The sequence below is a fragment of the Clupea harengus genome, chromosome 22 (assembly GCF_900700415.2).
Source record: "Clupea harengus chromosome 22, Ch_v2.0.2, whole genome shotgun sequence".
NCBI lineage: Eukaryota > Metazoa > Chordata > Actinopteri > Clupeiformes > Clupeidae > Clupea > Clupea harengus.
Window position 1 is genome coordinate 11,366,130 of NC_045173.1, and position 24,634 is coordinate 11,390,763.

General features: G+C 44.6%; 1 protein-coding gene across 1 annotated transcript in view; it reads right to left on the reverse strand.

Moving 5' to 3' along the window:
- Window positions 1-19,820, reverse strand: part of dctd (dCMP deaminase) — a 39,494-nt gene extending 19,674 nt beyond the window's left edge. The window contains exons 1-4 of the mRNA XM_012836934.3: window positions 19,648-19,820; window positions 15,805-15,916; window positions 12,672-12,807; window positions 1,939-2,055 (exon numbers count right to left, since the gene is read on the reverse strand). Coding sequence (XP_012692388.1) covers window positions 1,939-2,055; window positions 12,672-12,807; window positions 15,805-15,916; window positions 19,648-19,688 — 406 coding nt within the window. The 5' untranslated portion in view covers window positions 19,689-19,820. The remainder of the gene's footprint in view (window positions 1-1,938; window positions 2,056-12,671; window positions 12,808-15,804; window positions 15,917-19,647) is intronic.
- Window positions 19,821-24,634: the final 4,814 nt, after the last annotated feature.

Consider the following 24,634-nt stretch of genomic DNA (forward strand, 5'->3'; position numbering starts at 1 on the left):
GGGAGATAGAGGAAAAAGAGGAGGAGGCAGAAGAGGGGGGGGGGCGTAAATCAGGGTAAGCTTTGCTTTTGAGTGAGAGATAAGACCACAGTGCCCTCTAAAGACTGAAGCAGAAGCATTCAGTCTCCACTCAAATGTTCCTCTTCCTCCAACTCGCTGGCTTTGCACTTCATCACTGGGATCAGGTGGCCGGAGGGCAACACAGGTACAGGTTCAGAGTCTCCCAAAGGCTTTCATTTAAGAATGACACAAAGAAGGATGAGAATGGGAGAAATCAAGAGAGATTAAGAAGCACGTTGGGCCTCATATGTTTACCCAGGTGTACACTTCAAGCCAGGCCGGGTACCTGAGTGCATAAAGAGACCTGGTTGTCTCACACACATGCAGTCAGACATACACACACAACCACACACACACACAGACTTCACTCCCTCACACAGAGTTAACGTAAAAGCAACACCTTGTTTGCATCACAGCAGCTCCACTGGAGGGGAGATCTATAATTCATGGCCACTCCTGTTGCCCTTCCCCTACCTGTCACCTGTGTCTCTCACACACACACACACACACACACCTCCAGCAGATGTGGGTTTCCTCAAGCATAGCAGGGCGTGTTGAGGAACCAGGGGTTGTGTCTGTAAAACAAGCTCTCGTACCCTCTTGCTCGCCGTCACCCTTAAACAGCATTTATAATGAAACTAGAGGGTGGTTTTGATTACTCAACAACCCCCCCCCCCTTCTGTTTCATCCTTCAAGGTGTGAGTGAGGCAGCAAGATAGAAATAGATGGATGGAGGGAAGGTTAGGAGAGAGGGAGAGAGAGATAGAGGAAAGACATGTGCGAGAGAGAGAGGTAGGAGGAGAGTGAGAGAAAGATGCAAAATGCTTGCTAATGAAGAGGGAGCGTTGAGGGAGTGCATACACCCCACTGAGCAACTCAGGGAGACGAGAAAGCTCTGCCTATGATCAGAGAGAAAGCAAGTGAGAGTGTCTGTGTGTGTGTGTGTGTGTGTGTGTGTGTATGTATGGATCGTGCTCCGGAATGCAGCTACAGGAGGCCTACGCTTCGGGACCAACAGCAGGGGATCCTGGGAAGTAAACTAGAGTGCAGAAAAAAAAAAACGTTTGAAAGAGTGAGAGCGTGTTGTGGTGACAGAGGCGTGATAGATGGAGATACAGGGAGGGAAAGGAAGTAAAAAGGGGACTCAGTTCCACGGAACAGTGTGTGTGTGCCTGTATGCATGCATGTATGTATGTATTTTTATGTGTATCTTTGATTCCCATTCCTGTCCTATTCACTTCATAAATCTTGCTGCTATGACACCGGAATTTCCCTAACGGGATTAATAAAAGTTTATCTTATCTGATGTGTGTATGTGTGTGTGTGTGTGCATGTATATGTATGTGTGTGTGTTTGCCTGTGTGGTGTGGTGTGGTGTGGTGTGTGCCCCCCCTGATCAGTAGGAGTTTCAGTAGGGCCCTACTTTCCTTGCAATGCACTGAACTCGACGAGGGCTTTTTTTTTTTTTTCAAACACACACACACACACACACACACACACACACACACACACACACACACACACACACACACACACACACACAGAGATAATGACATGCAGAGAGCACCTCACACACTGTGTGCTACCTGCTGTAACAGCGTGACAACAATTAACCACAAGAATCACTTCACTGCTGTGAAGGAGCGAAAGGGACACAACATGACCCAAGAGTAAGTGTGTGTGTGTGTCTATAAGAAGGCAGTAATATGGAGAGGAATGAATCCCTAAGTTCACGAGTGTGTGTGTGTGTATGGGGGGGGGGGGACTGGCCTGGCACAGAGGGCCTTTTGTTCACATTTCTTTCAATCGCATCCTTCTGATTTCATTTCTCTCTCCTTTTGTCCTGGCCTCAGTCGCTCCACCTCTCGTTGCTCTTACCTGCTTGGATGATGAGCTTGGCACACTCGTTGCAGGGGAACAGGGCCACATACATGCTGCAGCCCTTCACATCCGCTGAGTTCTTGTTCATGATGGCGTTCAGCTCCGCGTGGCACACTGCAGCCCAGGGATGGAGAGGAACAGCAGTTAGAGAAGCCACACACACTGAAATATGGTTTTGCAAATGCTGCCTTAGCAATTTCAGCAAATAAACGGAATTCTATAGTCACTTTGTTGCCTTCTCCTGAGCCACGGTTGTGACAACTCACACACACACTTCCTATGACAGCAGAGCTGAAGCAGGTAGAGCGTCAGGCAGTTGTTGTGAACAGATGTCTGCTCTTCACCGCATCAGCCACTGCTGCCTGCCTAATCAGTCAGCTTGCACGTTAATTACGCTAAATTAATTAGCCCATCATCGATGGCACCATACAACGTAACCGCTCCTGCGCCCGGATGCCTACAGCTCCCACTTCCCATTTCACCTTGCCACAGCCATCGAGCAGGAGAAGGGAGGGGTTGGGCGATGGAGAGAGAGAGGAAGGAGAGTGAGAGATGCAAACGAGAAGATTGTGAAAGAGAAGAGAAATCAATAATGTGGCTGAGAAGAGAGTGTGGAGATGTAGCTTTGACTGGCAGGTGTGATTGGACCAGAAGGTGTAGGGACACATGTTGACTACAGTGGTAGAGCACACACACACACACACACACACACACTCTCTAATAACATTCATTAGCCAAAAGGCGGGCAGTTAGCGATGGCATCTCATGTTGCGATGCCTTGCGCTAACAAATGAGTGCCGCACTAATTTCCCTCTGCAGGCTAATGCTCCTCTTAAAGTTCAAATCAAGTTTAAAAAGTAACAAGTGCCATTTGCCAAACTGGCACTGCCAGTGCGAAAGCTTCTCAAACAGAAGTCTAAAAAGGGTTGATGTGCGTCTTCAGGTCGACCCCAACTATGCCACCTTAGGTTTAGATATGGCATATTATTAAAAACGTTGATTTTATCATGATTTATAAGTGCCGCTGTCACATCCCTCCTTCACAGGTGGCGAGAGGGAGCACTTAGTTATACACAGTAATCCAATCCTTCCACAAGAGCACTTCAGGACACAATGCAGGCTAACTAGGTTATGACCGTAATTGTGTATTATACCCTATTATTATTCGGCTTTGAAGAGGAGTAGCTCACAGCCACTCAGAAGGGGGCAGGCTCTGATCATACCCCCCTCCTGCCTGACCGACTGCAGCGTGCGTCTTGCCATACGGGGCCCTGGTATCGATAGCAGTGCAGATCTGCATGGTTGGCTGTTGCGGGGTTAGCGCGAGTCTAGGGCAGATCATTAGAGTAAACCCAGAGACACCCCATTTGTCCCCTTGTTATGGTTTTCCCAATGGGGGAGTGACAAGGACAGGCAAGCAACCCCTGCCGGTGACAGATACTAAGTATACCATTATGGCTTTAATGAGAGAAGAGACGGGGGTACACAACACAGGGTGACTGAGTTGGGGAGGAAAAGAGAGAGAGGGAAAGAAAGATGGAGACAGAGAGGGGTTTGCAGGATGTGACTTTGTACTGTCTCCACTAACAGCGTGAGAGGAATTTTCGGCTTGGCGGAAAAACTGCCGGCAAAACACAACATGGGAAATGTATTCCATCTGTGAAAACATTAACTCGTCGTTTGAAAGAGAAAAAAAAGATGGTGAGACAGGAGGAGGCCAGACAGAGAGAGAGAGGGAAAAAGAGAGAAAATGGATGAAACTTAAGTTTTCCTCAAAACTAAAACCCAAATTAGTCTGCAGGGGAAGAACAACCCCCCCCCCTTCAGCACCAACCCCCCCCCCCTACACTTTTTCATGAAATGAGAAGAGGTTGGCTATGCAGGAGAGAAAGCTTTGTCCGTCGCCCTGCTGATCAACATTAATCAGCCATTTTTCCTTTGTTCTTGGTATACAAATGCCTCAGCCTTACCCACCAACATAATAACCCTTCTAAAAAATCCATCACGATCCAAAACATCTATTCGCTTCATTTTGTCTTTTTTGACACAAATAAAAAAAAAGGGTGGGGAAAAAATGTATAATGTTGCCCTTCCATACTACGAGCTATTCATTTTCCACCAGCCATCAGCCCAGAGCGATTAATAGACGCCACGCTAAAACGGAAACACAGCGAGAGAGGGGGTACCATGCCATTGGAACGGGGCGCGTCCACCTGTGGCCAATTACACGCGGACATGGAATCCACACAGCTGTTCTTCTTGCCGAGCCTCAGGCAAAGCCACATCTATGTGCTACTGCCAACAGGAGGCAGGGTGTTTCTCTTTCACCACAGCCTGTGTGTGTGTGTGTGTGTGTGTGTGTGTGTGTGTGTGTGTGTGTGTGTGTGTGTGTGGTGCCCCCTTTCCACAAATGCGAACTAGGTGCTAGTTCTGGGCTGGTGCTAGTGCCAGAGCTGGTTCAACTTGCAAACCGGTCAGCTTTTCCACAGGATAGAGAGCCACGTCACTGAGTCACTGTATACTTCTCAGCTTTCCCAGCAACGCTAGCCATGGCGGACTATCAAGCAAGCATAGCTACTGATTTGTCACATCAATGTGATATTAATACAACATTAATATTACAAATGCAACATTGATGTGAGAAATTAGTAGCTATGCTTGATTGGGGAATGTTAGCTAACCAACAGCTAGCTAGCTAGCCACCCATCAGTGTTTGTAATATTGACGTGAAAAATGAGTAGCTCGCGAAACAGCTTTTTTTTTTTTTGGTTCTAGATCAGCAAAGTGTTCGTGAGCAAAGTGCAAGTGAGATATGGCAACATGCAGCTGAGTGATGTGGAAAACATACATATGCTTGAATCAACATGAATCTGTTACATGCTCTACACCAGTGGTCCCCAACCACCGGGCCGCGGCCCGGTACCGGTCCGGGAGGCATTTCCTACCGGGCCGCAAAGAAAGAATAAATAATTTATATAATTTCCGTTGTATTAATTATTAGAGTCTGAGAGGTGTTTTATTTTGAAAAACGATCGGATTTTCCCCGACGTAACATTCGCCTGTGCCTCTTGACACGTCAAGACGCTTGTCTCGGTCACGTGATACGTTACTCAAAAAATAAACCTGCAAACTAGCGAAAATGAGTAAGAAACAAACGTCCTTGGAGAGCTTCTTTGCGAAGGGGAAAGGGCCTGAAGAGACGTGTGCACAATCCACAGACTCCACAGCAACGCGAAATCAACTTCAGACTGATCAAAATCATGTCAAAGCGGACCTAACTTCACCAGTGCAGAGGTGGAGGTATACTGTAATGTAGATGTGTCCATTCTATTCCAATATGGCTATATCCACGCGATTGAGTTTAATGCTTATTTAGTTATTCACTTACATTTGCAGTGTTCGTGTAGTGCTTTTTTATAACATTAGAATCATGAATTTAAATGTGAAACGTAATTGTTAATGATTCAAATATTCTCATATTTTTTTTTTTTATAATTATTTAAATCCAAGGATTTCTGTAGAATCGACGTGAACGCAATCGCCAACGGTTTCTCACAAATTAAGCCCTTAAGAACAATCTGGCTGATTCACCACTGCTATTTAGCGTTCTTAAATTCTGGTCCAAGTTAAAAAGGAATCCCAGATGAGATAACTGCAGGGACAATTCTGGCATTCATGAAAGTTACTTTTATACACGGAGGCGTAATTGCAACTCGCGTTCAAATGATAACTCCGTTTTAATTTGTGGATCAGGAATGAAACTGTGTATTTGATTTGTTTGTGTCAGTCCAACCCTTTGTATTTCGCCACAGAGGGAGCTTTCACTAAACAGTCATAGGTCCCCGACGTTTTTTTTTTCTCCCTCTGTCACATTGCGCGCCCCCCGCCCCCCACTTTGAGAACCACTGCTTTATAGCATAAAGTACAAGTCAGTACAATGGTGAGTTGTATTTTTCATGCACTTTAAACATTCGTTTTTATGCCGGTCGCGTTATTTTATTTTTGCTGTATTTATCTGCCGGTCCGTGAAAATAATGCCTACATTAAACCGGTCCGTGGTGCAAAAAAGGTTGGGGACCCCTGCTCTACACTTATGCATAACTCAGACGTGTGCATTGCAATGCGTTGATCCGTTATCGTTACCGAACTGTGGCTCCGTTCCGTTTTGTTGCGTTGCTTGCCTTTCATACAAATACGAAAGCACAGGCGCTAGCCAATCAGATCGCGTTTATTCTCACGTCTTAAGAGCGCGAAGCTCCAAAAAAAAGATGGCAGACCAAACTCCGTAGATGGTTGTATTTGTATCTAAAAGTAGTTTGTTTGACTTTTTTTTGCTTACATTTTTAAAAAGTTGGATTTAAGGCTTAACTCAGACGTGTGCGTTACAATGAGTTGATCCAACCGATGACGGAGGAGGAGTCTGGAGCATTGGGTTGCGTTGATAACTGAGATGTTATAGTGAGATTGACAGATCAACAAACCAGCACGCCACTAGCGAGTTTACCTTGTGGGTAGTAGCATGGTAGCATTAGATAGCAACGGCAACGCCGCAAGCAACGCAACGGAACCCAACGTAGCCACTATTCAGTTTGGCAACGGATGACGTCACCCCATTCAAAGTGAATGGGGATCCGTCAACGATAACGGATCAAGTCTGATCAAGTCTGAGTTATGCCTTACTTATAAGTGCCTAAAAACAGATGCTTTAAAGCCCCTATTTAAAAACAATAATCTAGTGGCTCAGATCTTACTTACAAGACAGGAGCTTCTTTGTTGCCATTGGAAACTATACCTCAACACCAACATCCTTGACCCGTGGTGGTATCCAAATGAGTAAGATTTAAGAATGCTACTCATCTAAGAATGTTACTCATCTACTTATCAAAAGGTCTTAAAGTGAAGGACCTTGGTGTCTTCGTTATTGCTTTGGCATGGTTGTTAACTGAGATCGCAATCAATTAAGTCAGCTTATTACCATCTCAAAAACATAGCAAAACTTAGAGGGCTTATGTCAATGCAATGGTCTTTTCACAGGCCTTCCTGAAAAGAGCATCAAACAGCTTCAGCTTGTACAAAATGTAGCTGCTAGAGTTCTTATGAAAACCAAAAGAATTCACCATATTACTCCAATACTTAAGTCCTTACACTGAATTCCAGCCAGACTTCATTTACTTTAAAGCACTGCTGCTTATTTATAAAAAGACCAAATTACCTCTCAGATATGTCTCAGCAGTATACACCTGCTAGATCACTGAGATCACTGGAGAGAAATCTGTTGGTAATACCTACTGTCAGAACTAAACATGGTGAAGAAAAACATTTGTGATGACATCAAATGTACTGTAACCAGTTTCAAATCTAGACTTAAGACCTAACTGTTCTCAGATGCTTTTTCTTAACTGCTGTGAATGCACTGTACATTTTATTCATTCACTTTATTTATTCATCTTTTCTAGGTTCCTTTAGCTTCATTATTAATCTTTTTTTTAAATAAATGTAATGTTCTATTATAAAAGGTACTTTACTGTTTTAACCTCTTATTTTTCTATGTTCTTTTATCTGCTCATTTGTAAAGCACTTTGAATTACCAATGTGTATGAATTGTGCTATATAAATACACTTGCTTTGCCTAGGGAAGCACCTCAACAGCGATAATAATACGGAGGAGGGAGGAAAATATTGTACAGTCTGTCATCTGGACAAGATGGATTAGTATATTTTCTGTCCGTCTTTTATTGCTGGATTAATAAAATGCCCAATGACGAAAAACATTTATCCCAAATATTGCAATAGGAGATTGTTATCGGTACTGTATTTGGCATCAAGAGCGTTGCTGATGTCTGCGAAGGCTTACGCCTACTCCTGGCCTTACGCTTCCTCTACATGGCTGCTCCATAACCAAGATGAAGACTGCAAGTGTTATCTTTGTGGCAGCGTTCTGCAGCATCAGATTTCAATCCAAAACGGCCTCAAATTATACATGCGCCAGTTCTCCTGGGAGTCACATTTTCTCAATATGTTGTTTTTGTTCCACTTACATCCTCATGAATGCTCATTAGTCTGAGTGGCTGTCCACGTTTTAAAGCTAAGCAAAGTCAGATATATCAAAAAAAACTCACTCTGATAGATAGGCAGGCAAAGAGACTGAAAGATCATTATATGTAGTTAAAACCACTGGCATCTTACACCATTTTAAGTTGGCAATGATGCTGCAGTGAATCCATCAAGACTACCTTACCAAAGTTAAAAGTTAACACTCCAAAATGGAAACCACTGAAATGTCAATACCGATGAATGATTCTCTTAGCACCCAGCACTAGAGTTGTTTTTGTCCAGCACCTTTGAGTCGCTTGGACCTTTGAGAGTGGGTGCCTGTTGAAGGTCAGATAGATCTGAAGGACATGGGGGCTCTTTTAAAGCTTTCTGAGCCGTGTACTATTATGTCAGCATGGGGACGAATGCACAGCATTCAAAAGTGGAGCCACAGAGGGATTGAATACAGAAGAGCTAATGGGAAGAGGCTGCAGCCATTCCTCACTTTAACCACAATATACATGTGTGTGTGTGTGTGTGTGTGTGAGAGGGAGAAAGTGAGTGTGTGTGTGAGAGGGAGAAAGTGAGTGTGTGTGAGAGAGAGAGAGAAAGTGTGTGTGTGCGTGCGCGTGTGTGTGTGTGTGTGTATATGTGAGAAAGTGAGTGTGTGTGTGTGTGTGTGTGTGTGTGTTGCTCTTGTTAGTGCAGACAGATGGCCGGTGAGGTGCACTCTGTCCTTCTCAGCACCGTCCAGCTAATGAGACAGACCCGGCACGAGACAGAGGGAAGAGGACGGCAAGCTTCACACTGCCCACAGAGCAGAAGGTGCAGGAGCCTCACACACACACACACGCGCACGCACGCACATGCACAGGTTTTGGTGACTGTGGCAAACGTGTGTACATCTGAAATTGAGGCATTGAAGTTTTCATTACTGTGAATCCACAAACATTTAGAAACAGAAATATGGTGCAGAGCTGATGCCGTGATCCCAGTGAATGAATCACATGATTCTATGTGTGTGAGAGAGAGAGAGAGAGAGAGAGAGAGAGAGAGAGAGAGAGAGGTGGTGTTAGGACAATCTGTGTTGGCCAGCCTGTGCACTAGCGATCACTGGCACCCAGTCAGTGTTGGAGGTGGGCTGTGGGCAGCACCTGTGGCCCTTCATCTCTCTGGCCTCCAGCACATGCCGCCCTCCCCACGTGGCCGTCCAATTGCTTGGCACTTGCTTGGAAATAAATGACAGCGTTTTGGGAGATTGGTCAGAACGGGCAGTTACCTTTTTTTATTATTATTCCACTGCACAATGGCAGCTCTGCCAGCCAAAGCCACAACACTATGGCCAGATCACAAAAAAAAGAAAGAATTTTTTTTTATGCTGCCCTCTTCCTACAGCATTGAAAATCTACTCTATTTCAAACCCAACGTTACTTGCGCTATAATTGTTCCGCATTCCAGGGCTTAGGAGATTACAAAGTAAGGGAGCGAGACAAAGGAGAGAAACAGTGTCTGTGTGTGTATAGAAACAGGGACTCTCTTTAGGAATGGCTGCTAAATGGTAATTACGTGGGACTGAATGCTTCCAGTTGGGGGCTAATGGTGGTTCAGGGAAATTAATTTGCGGCTAGTTCTAGCTACGTGGTAATCTTCCTGGAGCCCTTCTGACAGTGTAGCCACCTACTCACATACACCTATATAAACACACACACACAAATACGCATCCAGTTTGAGGTCTTTCATGTACACTGTCCATACCCTGTAAACGTGCGTGTTACTACAGCATGAAATAACTGTTGGCATTAAAAGGACTTATTGGAGGCAGACAGGGTCGCAAAGAGTTCAAGATATCAACCAAGTACAGGACTGACAAATCCTATTACAATGTTCACCCCACCCCCTACCTCTATCTCTCGCAGTCTTTTGCACACCCCAACCTTTTCACCACATTACCTCACTCTCTCCACCATGGCACCTGCTACCCTCAGCCCTTGCTCTCTCATTCGCTCTTTTGTCAGACTTATCTGCTGACAGTGTCACCTTGTGCGTTACAGGTGGAACATTAATTTGTTTTCCCAATTCACTGCTATCTCCCCCCTGAGTGCTATTTTAAATAATGTACACACAAGGTTTCGCCCCCATGGAGACCCGTGTCCTTCCGTGACCAGTGTTGGGAAGTAACAGAATACATGTAACAGCGTTACGTATTTAGAATACATAATATCAGAAACTGTATTCAGATACAGTTACAGTTTAAACTGATGGCAATCAGAATACAGTTACATTGATCACACCATGGGACTACTTTATAAAGTCATGTGTAGGCTATTCGCCTCGACAGTAGTTCTTTTTGCTTCATAACATTTTATTCCTGCTAGCGGAGTTATTGCGTTATTAAGTCATGGCGTGTTCAAAGCAAGCAATCAAGTCTGGATGCCTTTAAGGCAACGGGCAGCAGCTATGCAAATTTTAACAAAGAATCAAAGGAAAGGAACATTGCCTGTTTACTCATAATTACTAATATTAAATGACCATTTTATTTCCAGTGATAGCGTCCTTCCAAAGCCAGTGTGTCATCTGCCAAAACATGCTGAGCCACGAAGCAATGAAACCAATCTCAAAAATGAGAAACGTGCAAAAACGTTACTGAAATATTATTTCACACCACATTTCAAAATGCAAGAATAGGCTTGTCTCCGGAAAAAAAAACTTTTAGAGTCCATATCATAATATCTTTCTCATTTATCAATTGCGAAAAAGCAGGTGCACCCATCACGACAGAATTTAGGCCAGTCATGTGCCTGTTACCACCTCCTCCTCCTCCTCCTTCTATCTATCTTTACTTCAAAGGGGGATTGTGGGTTGTTGTTGGCAGTGGGTGTGTGGGGTTGGTGTTGGGCCTTACAACCTCAGCGTCTGACATAACTGTTTAATCCACACAGCTAATAAATTGTAACACAATGCTAAAGTAGTCCATTTTTAAATTCGTTACTTACCTTCAGTAATTTAACAGAAGTTATTACAAATTACATTTTAGGAGACGTATTTTGTAATCTGTTTTAAATGTAACCCTCCCAACATTGTCCGTGACACCTCCTTTAGATCAGCCTTATATGTGGTTGTTACATCAAGGGTCTACTGCCTTGAATTGTGTATTTCTCTGCACCAGTTATTGTCCATCGCACAGGCTTGAGGATGACAAATTAGTCTGGGAGACAAATTAACGGCACATTTTTCTGACTAGGCATGTATTGTCTAAGAAGTATAACAAAGAAAATAGCTTATATTTGATTAAATTGCTCCGAGTGATTGAGAGCGGCTGCAGTGGGCAAATTGCTGCAGGCCTTCTTTTTTGTTTTGTTTATAGCAATCTTTAAAAACGTGCCATTCTTGGTTACTGGATGGTCGACTTGATTCATTAATTGCACGAGGCAGAGAGGACAGCAGAAGAGACCCCAGAGGATTGCTCATTGACAAGGCTCACCGCTCGGCTTGCCTGCTCCTTGCGCACACTCACTGAAAGTGTTAGCCGCCAGCACCATCTACAGGTCAAACGCAGCCACAGTCGCTCACCTCGGCCAGCAGCAGTGTGCAATTACGATCGGAAGAACAGCAGAGGGGAATGGGGAAGAGGAGTAGAGGGGGAAAATGGTTTGCTAAAAGACGGTTATTTTTCAGGCATCTAATTCCACCTCAGAGTGCTCTGAATGCCTCGGACTCCCACCAACCTCCCAAGTCGTTTCCTTTTCACCACTCCTTCAGAGTGCTCTTCCTTTACTTCACCAACATCCACCTGTGCCACTGCACTGCCCTTACTGGCCACTGTAGCCATGTTCTGTCTCTTCTTCTTCTGCTACTGGTTATCTTGCAACACAGATCATACTCTCACTCTAGGAGCCATACTCCCCTCCATTAGTCACAACCTTCTGCCTTGACAACATCACCTGCTCCTCTCAGATCCTGCTAGCATCAGCAGCACTTTCAGGCTCGTCACATCTGCCCCTCACATCTCTATGGTGGTGCGGCTGCCGTGAAACAAGCGATGGCCAGATAAGATGAGAGGGAAAGAGATTTGAGGGAAAGAGTGTGAGTGAGGGAAGCTCTCCCTTGAGAGATAAGCTTGGCCTGAATCTGGCTCTCACATGGAGCAGCAGCAGCACAGCTGTGCAGACCAGCAGGGGGCGGCAGCGCAGAGTGGGGGGGGTGGGGGTGTGCATGGCAGGTGGGAGCACACCGTATGGGAGCTCGCTCTGGGGGGGCTCGGAGGTTGCGGCTGCCTGTACAGCTGCACGGGCTATATTAAGCATAACGCTTGCAGTTCACTCACTCTCCTGTTTTTGCCAACATTTCACTGTGGTGCGGAAACTGGTCGCACAAACTTGAGTGGGTAATTACAGAGCAGGTGCTGGTTTTCTTCCCTCGTTTAAAGTGCTTAGGTATTCGCTGATTGATCACAAACTGTGCTCTATGTGCAATTATCCACTCGAGCCACGTAGGCAACTGCATAACTGCATATGTCGGCCTGCAAGCACTTGACCAACTTTAGAGAAAGTAACTACTATGTATCCAAGATATCACACACACGCATAGATTATACTGCATAGATTATATAAAAAAATGCAGTTTTACCGCATTTACTGTACTGTGAATTAATCGAATTAGTTATGATAAAAGGTTGAATTAGGTCTGTTGACACCAACCATAGGGATATTTGGTGTCCAATCGATCAGCAGCCGAGCGAGCCCAGGGCAGCAGGTCATCATTGCAGCCGTTGGGCATTCCATTGTACCCGATGCCCACAATCTTATTCTCCGGGTTCACGATGCAGGCACCAACCTTAGACAGAAGGAAAGTCAACAGGTGAGTTGAGTTTATGAGAGGGATATTTCAGCAAAAACAAAACCAATGGCCACAAAGGCAGGTGGAACTGTAGAATGCTCTTCAACTTGAGAACAATTCTCGGCCGCGACAGTTCAGTTGACTACAGCTCCAGCCACAGAGGCCGAGAGGCAGCAAAAGCCAGAGACTTCAGTCTTTCACGAAGACAGAAGACAGAAAGGAAGAGACACACGGGACAGGAGCGAGCCAAGGAGGAGGTCACTTTTTACGAGAGGGCGCTGTCGTTCATCTGCCATCTTCACTCCATTGTGGGCGACCCTTCCACTTCGTCAGCGTTGGCCATCCAAACAAATGAATGGATGTCACAGGGACCACCGCTTAGCTGAAGGCAGCCCACTTCACAGCCAACAAAAGCCAGCACTTGATAGGAGCACTTTGAAATATGCCTCCCATTCCCTTTCTTCCCCACCCCGTCTCCTACCAAATTTGCATTAAGGGTTTCAACTGCGTACAAATGGAGCGCAGCAGTGGATTGAAAGTTTTGAATCAATCGTGTGTGTGTGTGTGTGTGTTTGTGTTTGTGTGTGTTTGTGCGTGCGCGCGCCTCTGTGTAAGTAGGGGGTTAAGTTATTCAGGTTAGCCGATTTAGGGAGTGCACAGAAGCAGAAGACAATTCCAGCTGGGAACAACTTCTGAGGGATGCCAATTAGAGGGAGCCAAATGGCGTTAAGACGCCACCAAGCTGCAGCGGCGCGACTGAAATCAAACGCACAATGCCACCGACATGGAATTGGTATGCCACGCAGACGTCATGCCAAGAACGAGACGCGATAAAGCCGCTTCGCCTCTCATCTGCGACAAACCACAACCATTAGAAATCAGCAGAAACAGAGATTTTAAAAAAAAAAGATGAGGGAAAAAACACATATCTAAACATCAAAGCGAGCTTACAAACCTACGGTGACAGGTTACGCACACCTATATATATATATATATATATATATATATATATATATATATATATATACACATATATACACTACACACACACACACACACACACACACACACAAAAAACACTCTCTCTCAATCACATACGCAAGATTACAAATTTTGGTGAGGAAATCTCATGCTCGGCCTTGAGACATGTATCTAGTTCTCCAGCACCACTGTCATACAACATCAAATAGCGGCAGAGCGCACAGCTCTTCGGGGGGTTGCGCCTTTGATCCGGGCAGCTCCGGCATCAGCTCGCCCCGCTCACCCTCAGCGCAGTTTCAGCCCTGGCTGTTTCTACCGAGCATCAACCCCTCGAACACCACCTCTTGCTCCGGCCCAGCGGGAGGTGCGGCCGACGCACAGCTGCGCCCACGTCTCCCCACTCACCAGACTGAGAGATCACGCGTACGGACATGAGTGAAGACATAAATCAATCACGCACTCCCGTCTCCTCACAGTGCAGCATTAAGTGATTCACCATTAGACAGCGATTCGCCATAACAACAGTGTGTGCGGTCCGGGTATTTACCCAGGCTCAGAGGAAACATGGAAAAAAGTGACAGAGATGTGAAACAGGGAGAGAGAGAGAGAGAGAGAGAGACTCGTTCTATGTAGTTTAGTGCAGGGTGGGTTTCAAAGGAAAAGCGTTCACTGTGTTGCTCTCTCTCCACCTCATTATCTACATACAATGACAATATACTCTGAGTGCCACACACACACACACAAAAAGATTTCCCACACACAGATGGCAACACAGGAGAAAACACACCCTCCGTTTTATCCTTTTTCCCCTCACTGTGTTCCTCTGTTTCTTCCATCTCTTTCTGTGCTTTTTCCTCCCCATTCCCTCCATCCTGGCCTGATGTTCCCCCTAACTCCCTGCAGCAGGTGTGCTTAAGTGAGCTCCGGCAGAGGTGCATGCTGGGAGGGTTGTGAGGGGTTAGTGGGACAGAAGAAGCCCTGCTGAGTACCCGCTGTACCCTGGCCCCTGACTCTCCCATAGGCCCCACTTATCGGGGGGTGGGGCGGGGGTGTAGTACAGCCACATTCACAGGTGCACACACCCTCACATTCATAGTTTCACAGATACATACATTCAGGGAAAAATGCTTTAATGTGCATATGGTGAGGAGCTTGGAGGGGGAATGAGAGGAGGAATGTAGTATTATAAAAGGGCTGAATCTATACTGGATGGCTCAGAGATTAATTTAGGCTACAACACATCATCCTGGCCGTTCAATGAGATGAGCCAAGCTTACAGACGTCTATTGTGCTCCTGAGCACAATTTAAACAACATGAGAAATTACGATTCACGAAAACACGACAGAAAGATCACCACACACACACACACACACACACACACACAAATAAATAAATAAATAAACAGTTTCCTTTTCTTGATGTGTCCTACTTTTCTACTCTTCCCAACTCTAACAAGTCTCCTCACAAAATCATGTCAAAGGTCATGTGCATCAAGTGAGAAACCTCTACTACAAAACTCAACTTCAAGTCAATCAAACCTGACAACCTGAGAAGGGAATCCGTGTGTATACAAACAAGAACCAAATTCCAGGTACAGCCATCCCACAATCCCTCACTGTGCAGCACCCCTCTGCGTGCTGGACAGAGCCTAGTTTGGCTGAGGCCCGACAGAACATGTTCAAAGGCCCACCAAAGACCTGCTGGGCACCGGGGTCTCTGCCCCTGGACTTCGGCCGGCAGTAGGCTGTGATGAGCCTGGCAGGCCAGTTAAATTTTCATGACAAAACCGCTGCCTGGAACAGGCTTCACACTGAGAGTTGCAGGGAGAGAGACGGCGGGTTTGCATCAGCTCCCAGTTGGAGGTAGGAGAGGAAGACAGAGACACACACACACACACACACACACACACACACACAGATTGGGATTGAGAGACATGACGGGCATCCAAAGAGAAACCGACAGAAGATAGCAGGAACAAAAACTGCAAGAGACAGAACTGTAGGCAGTGATACCTGGGAGCTAGGGTCCTTACTCCTCTGGGCAGAGAGGAAGGCCACTGCCATAAAATACTCAGGCCACTCCAGGTAGTCGTCTCTCTTCCCCAACAGCACTTCATTCTGTGTCCTATGTGACGAGAGAGAGAAAAACAAATACAGGGATGTGAGACAGCCTGAGGTGGGAACATGAGAGGTAAATCCATGCAGTTACATTAACAGAAGGAGTCAGTCAAAATCGCATTAAGAATACCGTAAAGGCAACACAGAGAGGATAAGAACAAGAGGGAGATAGCAGATTCAATAACCTTTAGAGAGACCGAGAAAGAGAGAGAGAGAGAGAGAGAGAAATGTTAAAGCTGTTATGCAGGGGACTTGGGAGCACAGAAGGATAGAGAAAAAAAGAAAAAGGGAGTCTTCAGTCAGGATGAGGCTTTTCAAAACACAGCACACTCTTCTTCTCTGGGGGGCACTGCCCACTTCCGTGCCTCTGCCTAAAAGTAGCCCCAATGCTGATTGCAAGGAAACAAACACTTCACCCAGCTGTGATTTTGGCCACTACCTGTGCCCCTTCTTAAGTAAAAAAAAAAAAAAACAGACTCTCTTCGTGGTAATTACAGCCTGAACTGTGTGTGTGTGTGTGTGTGCGCGTGTGCACTTGCTCTGCAGTGCGTCCGTCCTCGGCAGTGCATCAGGTTTTTGAAGGGAATCATTATTTAGCGCGTCACCACTGGGCTCTTGGCCTTTCATCCATCATTAGCGAGGTGGCTGGCTCTGACACAGGACATGAATTTTGCAGCGCCCCGTCAAGGCCCTGCTTTCTGTGGCAGGTCTGGGCTGGAGTAGGCGATTAAAAGAAAACCACCTGTGATGAAAAGTGCCTGGACAGTCTGGCGCCTCTGCCACGTCTACCCGTCTGGGCCTGCCAGGTCCCTCCAAAAGGGACGAGGCGGACGTGCAGCCGTTTCATCCCTCACGCCCTGGGAGGCTGCGAGGGGTAAAAATCAAACGCCTGTGTGGGAGTGCGGGCCTCGTTAAGGCTTTGAAACTCCACTTCTAACCCGCCGCGGCCGGGCCTTGGGTGCGATAAAGCGGTCTAACGGCGTCTCTTTTGCTGCTTTAAACCGCGGCACAGAACAAAAGGATACAGCTTCGTATGAGTGTTACGGAGGCAACTCAGTCGTCTGTGAGACGAGCCAAAGGTTTCTCTGAGCCTCCTTAGCGCTACATCATTCGTAAATTACACCTAAAGATTTCCAGGTGTTCCCAGACTGTTCTTACCTAGGTATACCTTCTATAAGAGACATCATACTTTCGTTAAGGCTGGTCTGGACCACTCATAGCTATACCTCAACACAGTTTTCAGGTAAAACAAATAGTCAGAAAATGTTGTGTTAGTGTCTAGACATATGCACTGACTACAATGCAGGCAAGATATTATGTGTTGCATTACATTTTGTGCTTCATTAAATAAAAAACATCAGTATAAATTAATTAGCTGTTCATTTTGAATCCCTTGCAAATACAAATCTATGAGTAACATCTAGTATTTCTTGTTGATGTTCTTTCTGATAATGATCCCCTGAAAGGATCACCACAACTGGATACCAGAAACATGGATTTGCCTCTTTTTCATAGGGTGTATACGTAGGAAGGTTCCGGTTAGGGGATCTCTTTAGAGATGGTTTGGGAAACACGCAGAGAAAAATAAACAACTTTAGTAAATTATACCTTTCCAGTCTTCGTAAAGCTCTAAGAGACACCGTTATCGGGAAACCCAACCCTGAGTATCCATTACTTCTGATGATTTAGTTAGATTCACAGGTTTATATTTGTGACATAAAACGTTTGGATTACGTAAATTGAGCAATCAGTGGGCTGGCTGAATCCATTTAACAGGGCGGATTCCACTTAGCGGTCTCGCCACGTGTGGGATGGAAACCCTCTCACTGACGTCCCTTTCAGAACCGCGGCACTGGCACCGTCTGGCACTGACAGCCATACTGAGCCACATACGGCCCATTATGTCTCGTCATGCCCACAGAAGCCCCTTAATGAGATGCGGGTGGCCGCATTAGTCCCTGGGCTCCCATTGGTGCTGCTGGGAGGGATGAAAGCTGGGATAATGCGGCTCTGTCTCTCCAGGGAATTCACTTGAGGAATCCTACTCCTCGTCGCATCCGCAAGCCGCATGGATTATCGCTTTCGCCAGCAGTCCGCCTGGTGCTTCAATATACATCCTTTTCTTTGTCCTTTTTTTTGGCAGAGAGCCTCGATTGCAGAGGAAGAAAATTACCTGCCTGTGGTTAAAAAAAAAAACATGAAGCAAGCCTCACAGGTGTGCTGAAGACTTGCACAGGTGGACATTTTGCAGAGCAAAAAAACAGCAGCAAACATGAAAAAAAAAACACTGTTAGTGTGCCAAAATCGGAAATGGTTTTGCACACATATTTTACCTTTGGCTGAAAAACGTAAGATTTAGTCCAAGTGAGTAGCATGCAAACATCTAAATACATGGCACTCATTGACAGAAACTACTATGCCTCTGCAACTGTGCAAAACATTCTAGCTGTGTGTGTGTGTGTGTGTGTGTGTGTGTGTGTGTGTCCGTCTCAAGGATTCATTTTAAAAGGCAAGCATCCTCAAAACTGAGATTACGCTCCTCGTTATTCAAATCTCCCTGTACTCACAGAGTCAGTCAGGAGTGCCTTTGAGTGTTGCTTAATTTCAGCCTCTCAAACACAAATGTAATAACCAGACAGACATTTCCCTTGGCATATTCCCTCGCTGTCAGAAGCGAGACACGGACATGGGCTGAATTTACGAGAGGAGCTGGATGAGTACAGACCCTGAGACAGAGGGTGCTAAAGGTTCCTCTTGGCGAGGCACACGGGGGTTAAGGGTGCACTCTTGAGTGCCACCCCAGGGTGATGTGGGCACCTCTTCATGCCTGCGTGGGTGAAGAGGAGGCTCAGGATGGCACCATTTACACCTCTCCTCTGCCACCAATGCCCCCCTTCAGGGACTGCATGAGTAGGCACGGGTAGGAAGTACAAAGTTAGAGCTCCCTCTAGGCTGACAATTGTTTAGTGTGTGTGTGCGTTATCTCATTAACCTTAACCCCCTGCATGTGCCACTCACACCTGAAGAGGTGTTAGAGTTATAATAAGGGCCAAATAAGGGCATCTCTAAAAGAGCACAATCATCAGTGCTTTACTGTACAGTCACACCCGGGAATCATTTTTGATGTTCACACATGCTATCTCAGTGTCCCATAATGGTAGCTTTCACTGGAATTGTGGCCAAGGTGTCATTTCTATTTCATCTATTGAAATACAAGAGAGCAAAGAGTGGAGTGACTAATGTTAACGTCTGGTGCTATACTGTACTGTGGTGTTCCAGAAAGTCGCTATAGAAGACAAATGTGTTAGAAAAGAATACTGGTCTACAGTCGCTCTCAGATCGCACTGTGCAGAGTTGTTACCAGTCGGCTACATCATTATTTAGACGTGTTTTACCGCAGTTTCCTAACATATTACTGCACTCTTATCTTGCCCGTTCTAGGTACAGAGTAGATAAATACAGCAAGTTTTGTCGCTAGTTAACGGATGTCACATGCCGCCTTTCCATGAAGTATCGATAACCATTTCCCCAAGGGATTATTCCATTACACACCCACTTTGCTATTGACGTAATGCCTGGTCATAGAAGTAAAGCACAATATCGATGTATAACTGTGTAACTTAACGTTAAAATCCCACTTCAACGAACACCCAATGTGAAGAACCCGTCCCACACCATGTCAGTAGTTGTTTCTGATGTATCTTATATTTGTTTAAAAGCAACATATACTTGAATTACCCATTTAAGTGAGATGTCTCCTCATTCGTGTCCTCACTCATCGTTAGCAAATTCTATTCAGTCTAAGGTCGATGATAGAATGCGTGCGTTGAGTCTTGAACACAGCCTGTGTACAGACAGAAGATAACAGGAAGCTGAAAGTCCCGCGAAAATTTTGCCGGGGAAGTGTGTTGGCCTACGTACGTCATTTTTAGCCATCATAAAGATTGCGGAAGTTGCGTGGTATCGAGCAGTTTGCAAAGATATGCTTAAAATAGGCTAAGCACACAATTAAACGCTTCATTGCAGGGTTGGTATTCCTGTACAAATAAATAAACTAGGCCATGTAAATTTACGCAAAGTGGTAGGTTATTGACCATTTTGTCTTGCAAAATGGCTAACAAACAAAAAATGAAGAGATGTTGAAACAATATGTAAAATAAATTAAACTTGAGTAATAGAACAAAAATGTGAACAAAATGCAAACAATGCAGCGCAAATGACATCTTACAAACTGCAATACTCTCCTTGTCCACCGCGTGGCAGTGAAGTGGTTTGTCAATGTTAATAAAGACGTGCCATCGGCCCGAATCAATGACATAAAATGACAAGTATCTGTAAACTTTAGTCACCATGACAAGTATCTGTAAACTTTAGTCACCATGTCCTCTTTCTCTTACACAGATTTTCCCTAACATACGTATGGGCGAGGCCTAATAGAGTCTATTTTGGAAGAAATCTTGTGGTATTGTAATTTGTCCCTCTGTTGAGCCAAATCATGTTTAAGAGAACCCTACCTCTGGAACGAACAGCACAACAATCACCCACCTTTATCCCCTCTTACGTCCTATCTCACTCCCTGCACCACTTGTTAAACTTCAAATGTCACTCACAAACATAAGACGCAAAATGTATCTACCCGTGTCAAGCCAACACCTCGGTCTAAGCAACTTCTTTTACTGTATTTATACAATCTAGTGAGGGTAACCAGTCAGCGTGGAGCGCATGGTTTTGCCACATGGCATAATGACATCTCAGGGGAGCCAATTATGGCACAAGATTCTCATGACATTCAGTGGGCTTATTCCCTTGGTGTAGCCAACATTGAGAGGTAGACTGTATGGTTTGCAGATTGCATTTTTTATTTTGTTTATCATATTTGTTCGTGGAACACCTATCCATTTTATTTAAAGAGCCAATCAAATATACCCCTCCCGCAGTGCTCTTGCAGCACCATTGCTGATTGGCTGGATAGTGTAAGGTTCGGACTCGGAATCACTTTGTTTACAGAGAAGAACTGTTCCACCAGAGTTTTGGAGTAGCTACCTTTGTTGTTCGGATGACCTATTAATATTTGGTAGATCAGAGGAAGAGAGTTTGCAGCCCTTGCATATAGTGTTTGATCGGTTGAAGAAATACACCCTGAAGCTGTCTCCTGCTAAGTGCAAGCATTTTAGGAGATCTGTAAAGTTTTGGGGACATTCAATTTCTCAGGAGGGCATCGCAAGTAATCCAGATAAAGTGGAGGCTATTGTGTCTTGCATTTAGATATGATGGAGTCTGTTGGTGTGTCACACCATCTATGAGTAATATTCACTCCTTTCTTGGTACGGTGTTTTTTATTGACAGCTGTTCTGTTCTCTCAAAGCCATTTTTTTGCACTTACATGTGGTTCTAAATGGCCATGCAAACGTAAGAGTGTCAGCAGGCCTGTGCATAAGAGAAAGCGCTGTCCTCAGGACCGGTCCCCTGAGTGTACAGAGGCTTTTCAGAATCTTAAGTTTGCATAGGTAAATAGTGTGCCTTTAGCTCACCCAGATTTCAGTTAGCCTTTTGTCTTTTGATGCGTCCACTAATGGTCTTGGGGCTGTCTCAGATACTAATGAGGACAAAGCTCGGCCTATTACTTTTGCGAGTTAGTCTTTGAGTCATGCTCAGTCAAAATATCTTGCTCATCTGCTTGAGTTCTTTGCTATGAAGTGGGCTATTTGTGAGAAGTTTAGTCATTGGTTGCAGGGCAACAGGTTCACTGTGTGGACAAACAACAACTCTCTGAAGTATGTCTTGGCTTTGACATCTTGTATATTCCAAGTCCCAAAAATGTGGTGGCTTGAGTAGAAAACCTTTTGCCCAAAATGAACCGCCTGACAAGGAGTCTGTTTAAAGAGGCAGAAAGCTTACAGGTACATTAATGTTTTTCCTGTCTTCTGAGCTTTCTAAAGGGTACAGCATGGGCTTCCATGTCTGACAGGGTTTGTGGAGGCCACACGTGTCATTCAGAGTGAGACAGGAGGCAGAGTCTTTCGAGAAGAAGTTTCATTAGTGTTGCAATTCTCTCGTCACTAGGGGAAAGTGTGAAACCATCTTTCATGCTCAGTAAGAGTATTTATAGTTTCTATCTGTTGTTTTAGGCTTTTTATTTGAGTGTCCATTTTAATGGGGTGTAGGCTATGGCCCTATGTCCTATGGTTTGCTTGGGGAGTAGCTAGCGCCTCACCTTCCTAGTCCATCACTGGACAGCTTCTTTTGGCTGGTGGACTTTTGGTCCTTTTGGGTTGCACTCGCTTGCAATTTGTTTGTTAATGAGGGTTTCCTGTATTTTCTTGCTTTTGTTTTATCTTCATTTTTATGATTGTATTTTATTGAGCTCAATTGCTTGCACCGTTTATTAGGTTTTTTTTAGCTGGATGAAATGTAGTGAAATCAGTGAGGATGAGTGTAGCAGGTTTGGATGAGTTTTTCTGAATTTTCCCACTACAGTTTTGTTTCCCTGAATTTCTCTCTGTGTGGTTTGCATTTCCCCATGCCTATTTCTTTGATGTCAATCAGAGCAATAGAAACAGTCTGATTGTGGTGTCCGTCAATTTCTACACAACACAGCGCAGAGAAGGAGAGCAAACTCATGTTACACACACACACACTGTACTGAGAAACATAAATTGTTCAAACATGGTATATTTTCCAAGATTATCAGTTTTTATTTTTAATAATGCATAGTGCTCATTGTGTATCCTTGTTGCAGGTTGCAGATCATTTTAATTAGCCTGGCACTGCCAGCTCACATTCTTGAAAAGAGGTGTAGGTAGGAATGGTGATCCAAATCAATAATGGAAAGTGATAGCTTACATTGTGAATGCTAAATGAAGGCTAAATACCCAATGGGGAGATGAGCCAAACGTCCTGCACCAAATGTACAGTAACTTTCTGCTACAGTGTTTCATGACTCCATAACCTCTGGAAAAATGGATTCAGCATATTTTTAGCCCACTCAAAACAGCCATGTTGTTGTATTTCTATCAAATGAAAGTGCTATTTGTTAACACTTAGGTCCAAAAATGTTATCTCACACACTCTTCTGAATTGACTACAATAGATACAATAACCTAAGCAATATCTAAGATGAGACAGTCAGTTGTCAGTTCCAGGCTAAATTTGAGTAAGAAGGATGAGAGTGATGGCTGCTGTTGTACACAGAACACAGAAAACAGAAAAAAAGATGAGATGCCTTTCTCAGAGGTAATTTAATTAGGGCTGCTAAGTTAATGTTGAATTGGATGGGAAGATATTTTGTAATGAATGTACAAGACGAAAATGGACCACAAGGGGAGCAGAGGGTGTGTGATCTCAGTCCACAAAATTGCTTTGAACCACAGGAAATCATTGTGGACTGAATTTGAAGCATGAATTATCATTCTAAACATTGCGATTAAATTAAAGATTCACTGTTTTAAAAAGCTCATTATAGGAGGAAAGGGAGGACATAAGTGGCAGATTTAATGCTCTTCTCTCCTCCCAACTAAAAACTCTTTTGAAACGAGGTGCAGGCCTACCTCGGGTGACCTTAGAGTATTTTATCCACGGCTACAGTTTTAAAAATATCCCCTTTTACGACGAGATGACAACCCTCAATGAGACAACAAGCAAGCCGTTCCGCAGGAAAGACACCATCTCACCAGCCCCAAGCAACCATTCATCAAAGATGACAAGAAGAATGGGAAAAAGCGGAACTTTCCTATTTCTAAATTCAACTCCAGCTTGTTCAGCAGATGCAAGACAAAGGTAGGAAATGTCTGTCAACCACCAAATTGAGTTTGGAGTCAGAAGAAAAGTCAGATGTTTACTGGAGATGTGTGAATGATTTATTTCATCTTGCTCTCTCAGCAGAAATATAACTGTGTGTGTGTGTGCGTGTGTGTGTGTGTGAGAGAGAGAGAGAGAGGAAGAGAGAGACACACAGAGAGAGATGCACTTTCCTCAGTTCTGCTGCTGAAGCCTTCCTGCCCATATATCCTCATTTCTGAATTTTTCTCTCCTCTCAATTTTTCCAGATGGTTATGTGACTTTTCAGTTGAGATAATGCTCTGCTTCTGCTTACATCCTAATACCACTCTCTCTCTCCTAGTACCTAACTACTACCTAATTAGGTATGTCATTATTTCTTTCTGCCTGAAAGACAGAACTTCATGGAGAGAATATATAAGTGGAATGACTTAGAAGACCAACAGGCTGTAATTACCCCTTTTTTAAATGAAACATCTCCAAACGTGACATTGTATGTATTAATATAAAGTCCATTGTGTCCATTCATTTGAGCCAATGACCAAGAACTCAAGATAAAAAAAACGTCCCATTTTCTCTGATGGGATACATCTGATTGGCATCGCTTGTCAAAAATGGGAAACAAGTCTACAAACAAACAAATCAGTATCACTGCTTTATTTTTTGGAGTTGCCTATTTCTGTGTGTGTGTGTGTGTGTGTGTGTGTGTGTGTGTGTGTGTGTGTGTGTGTGTGTGTGTGTGTGTGTGTGTGTGTGTGTGTGTGTATGTGATTGAGAGAGAACGAGAGAGAGAGAGAGAGAGAGAGAGAGAGAGAGAGAGAGAGATTACATATGAGAGAGATGTGTTGAAAAAAAGGTTGCTGAGTTCACCTAAGGCGAGGAGCTATGAAGTTCCGGTAGGATTAAGGCTGACTTTTATATACATGAGCAAACTATGATGGGATTTTTG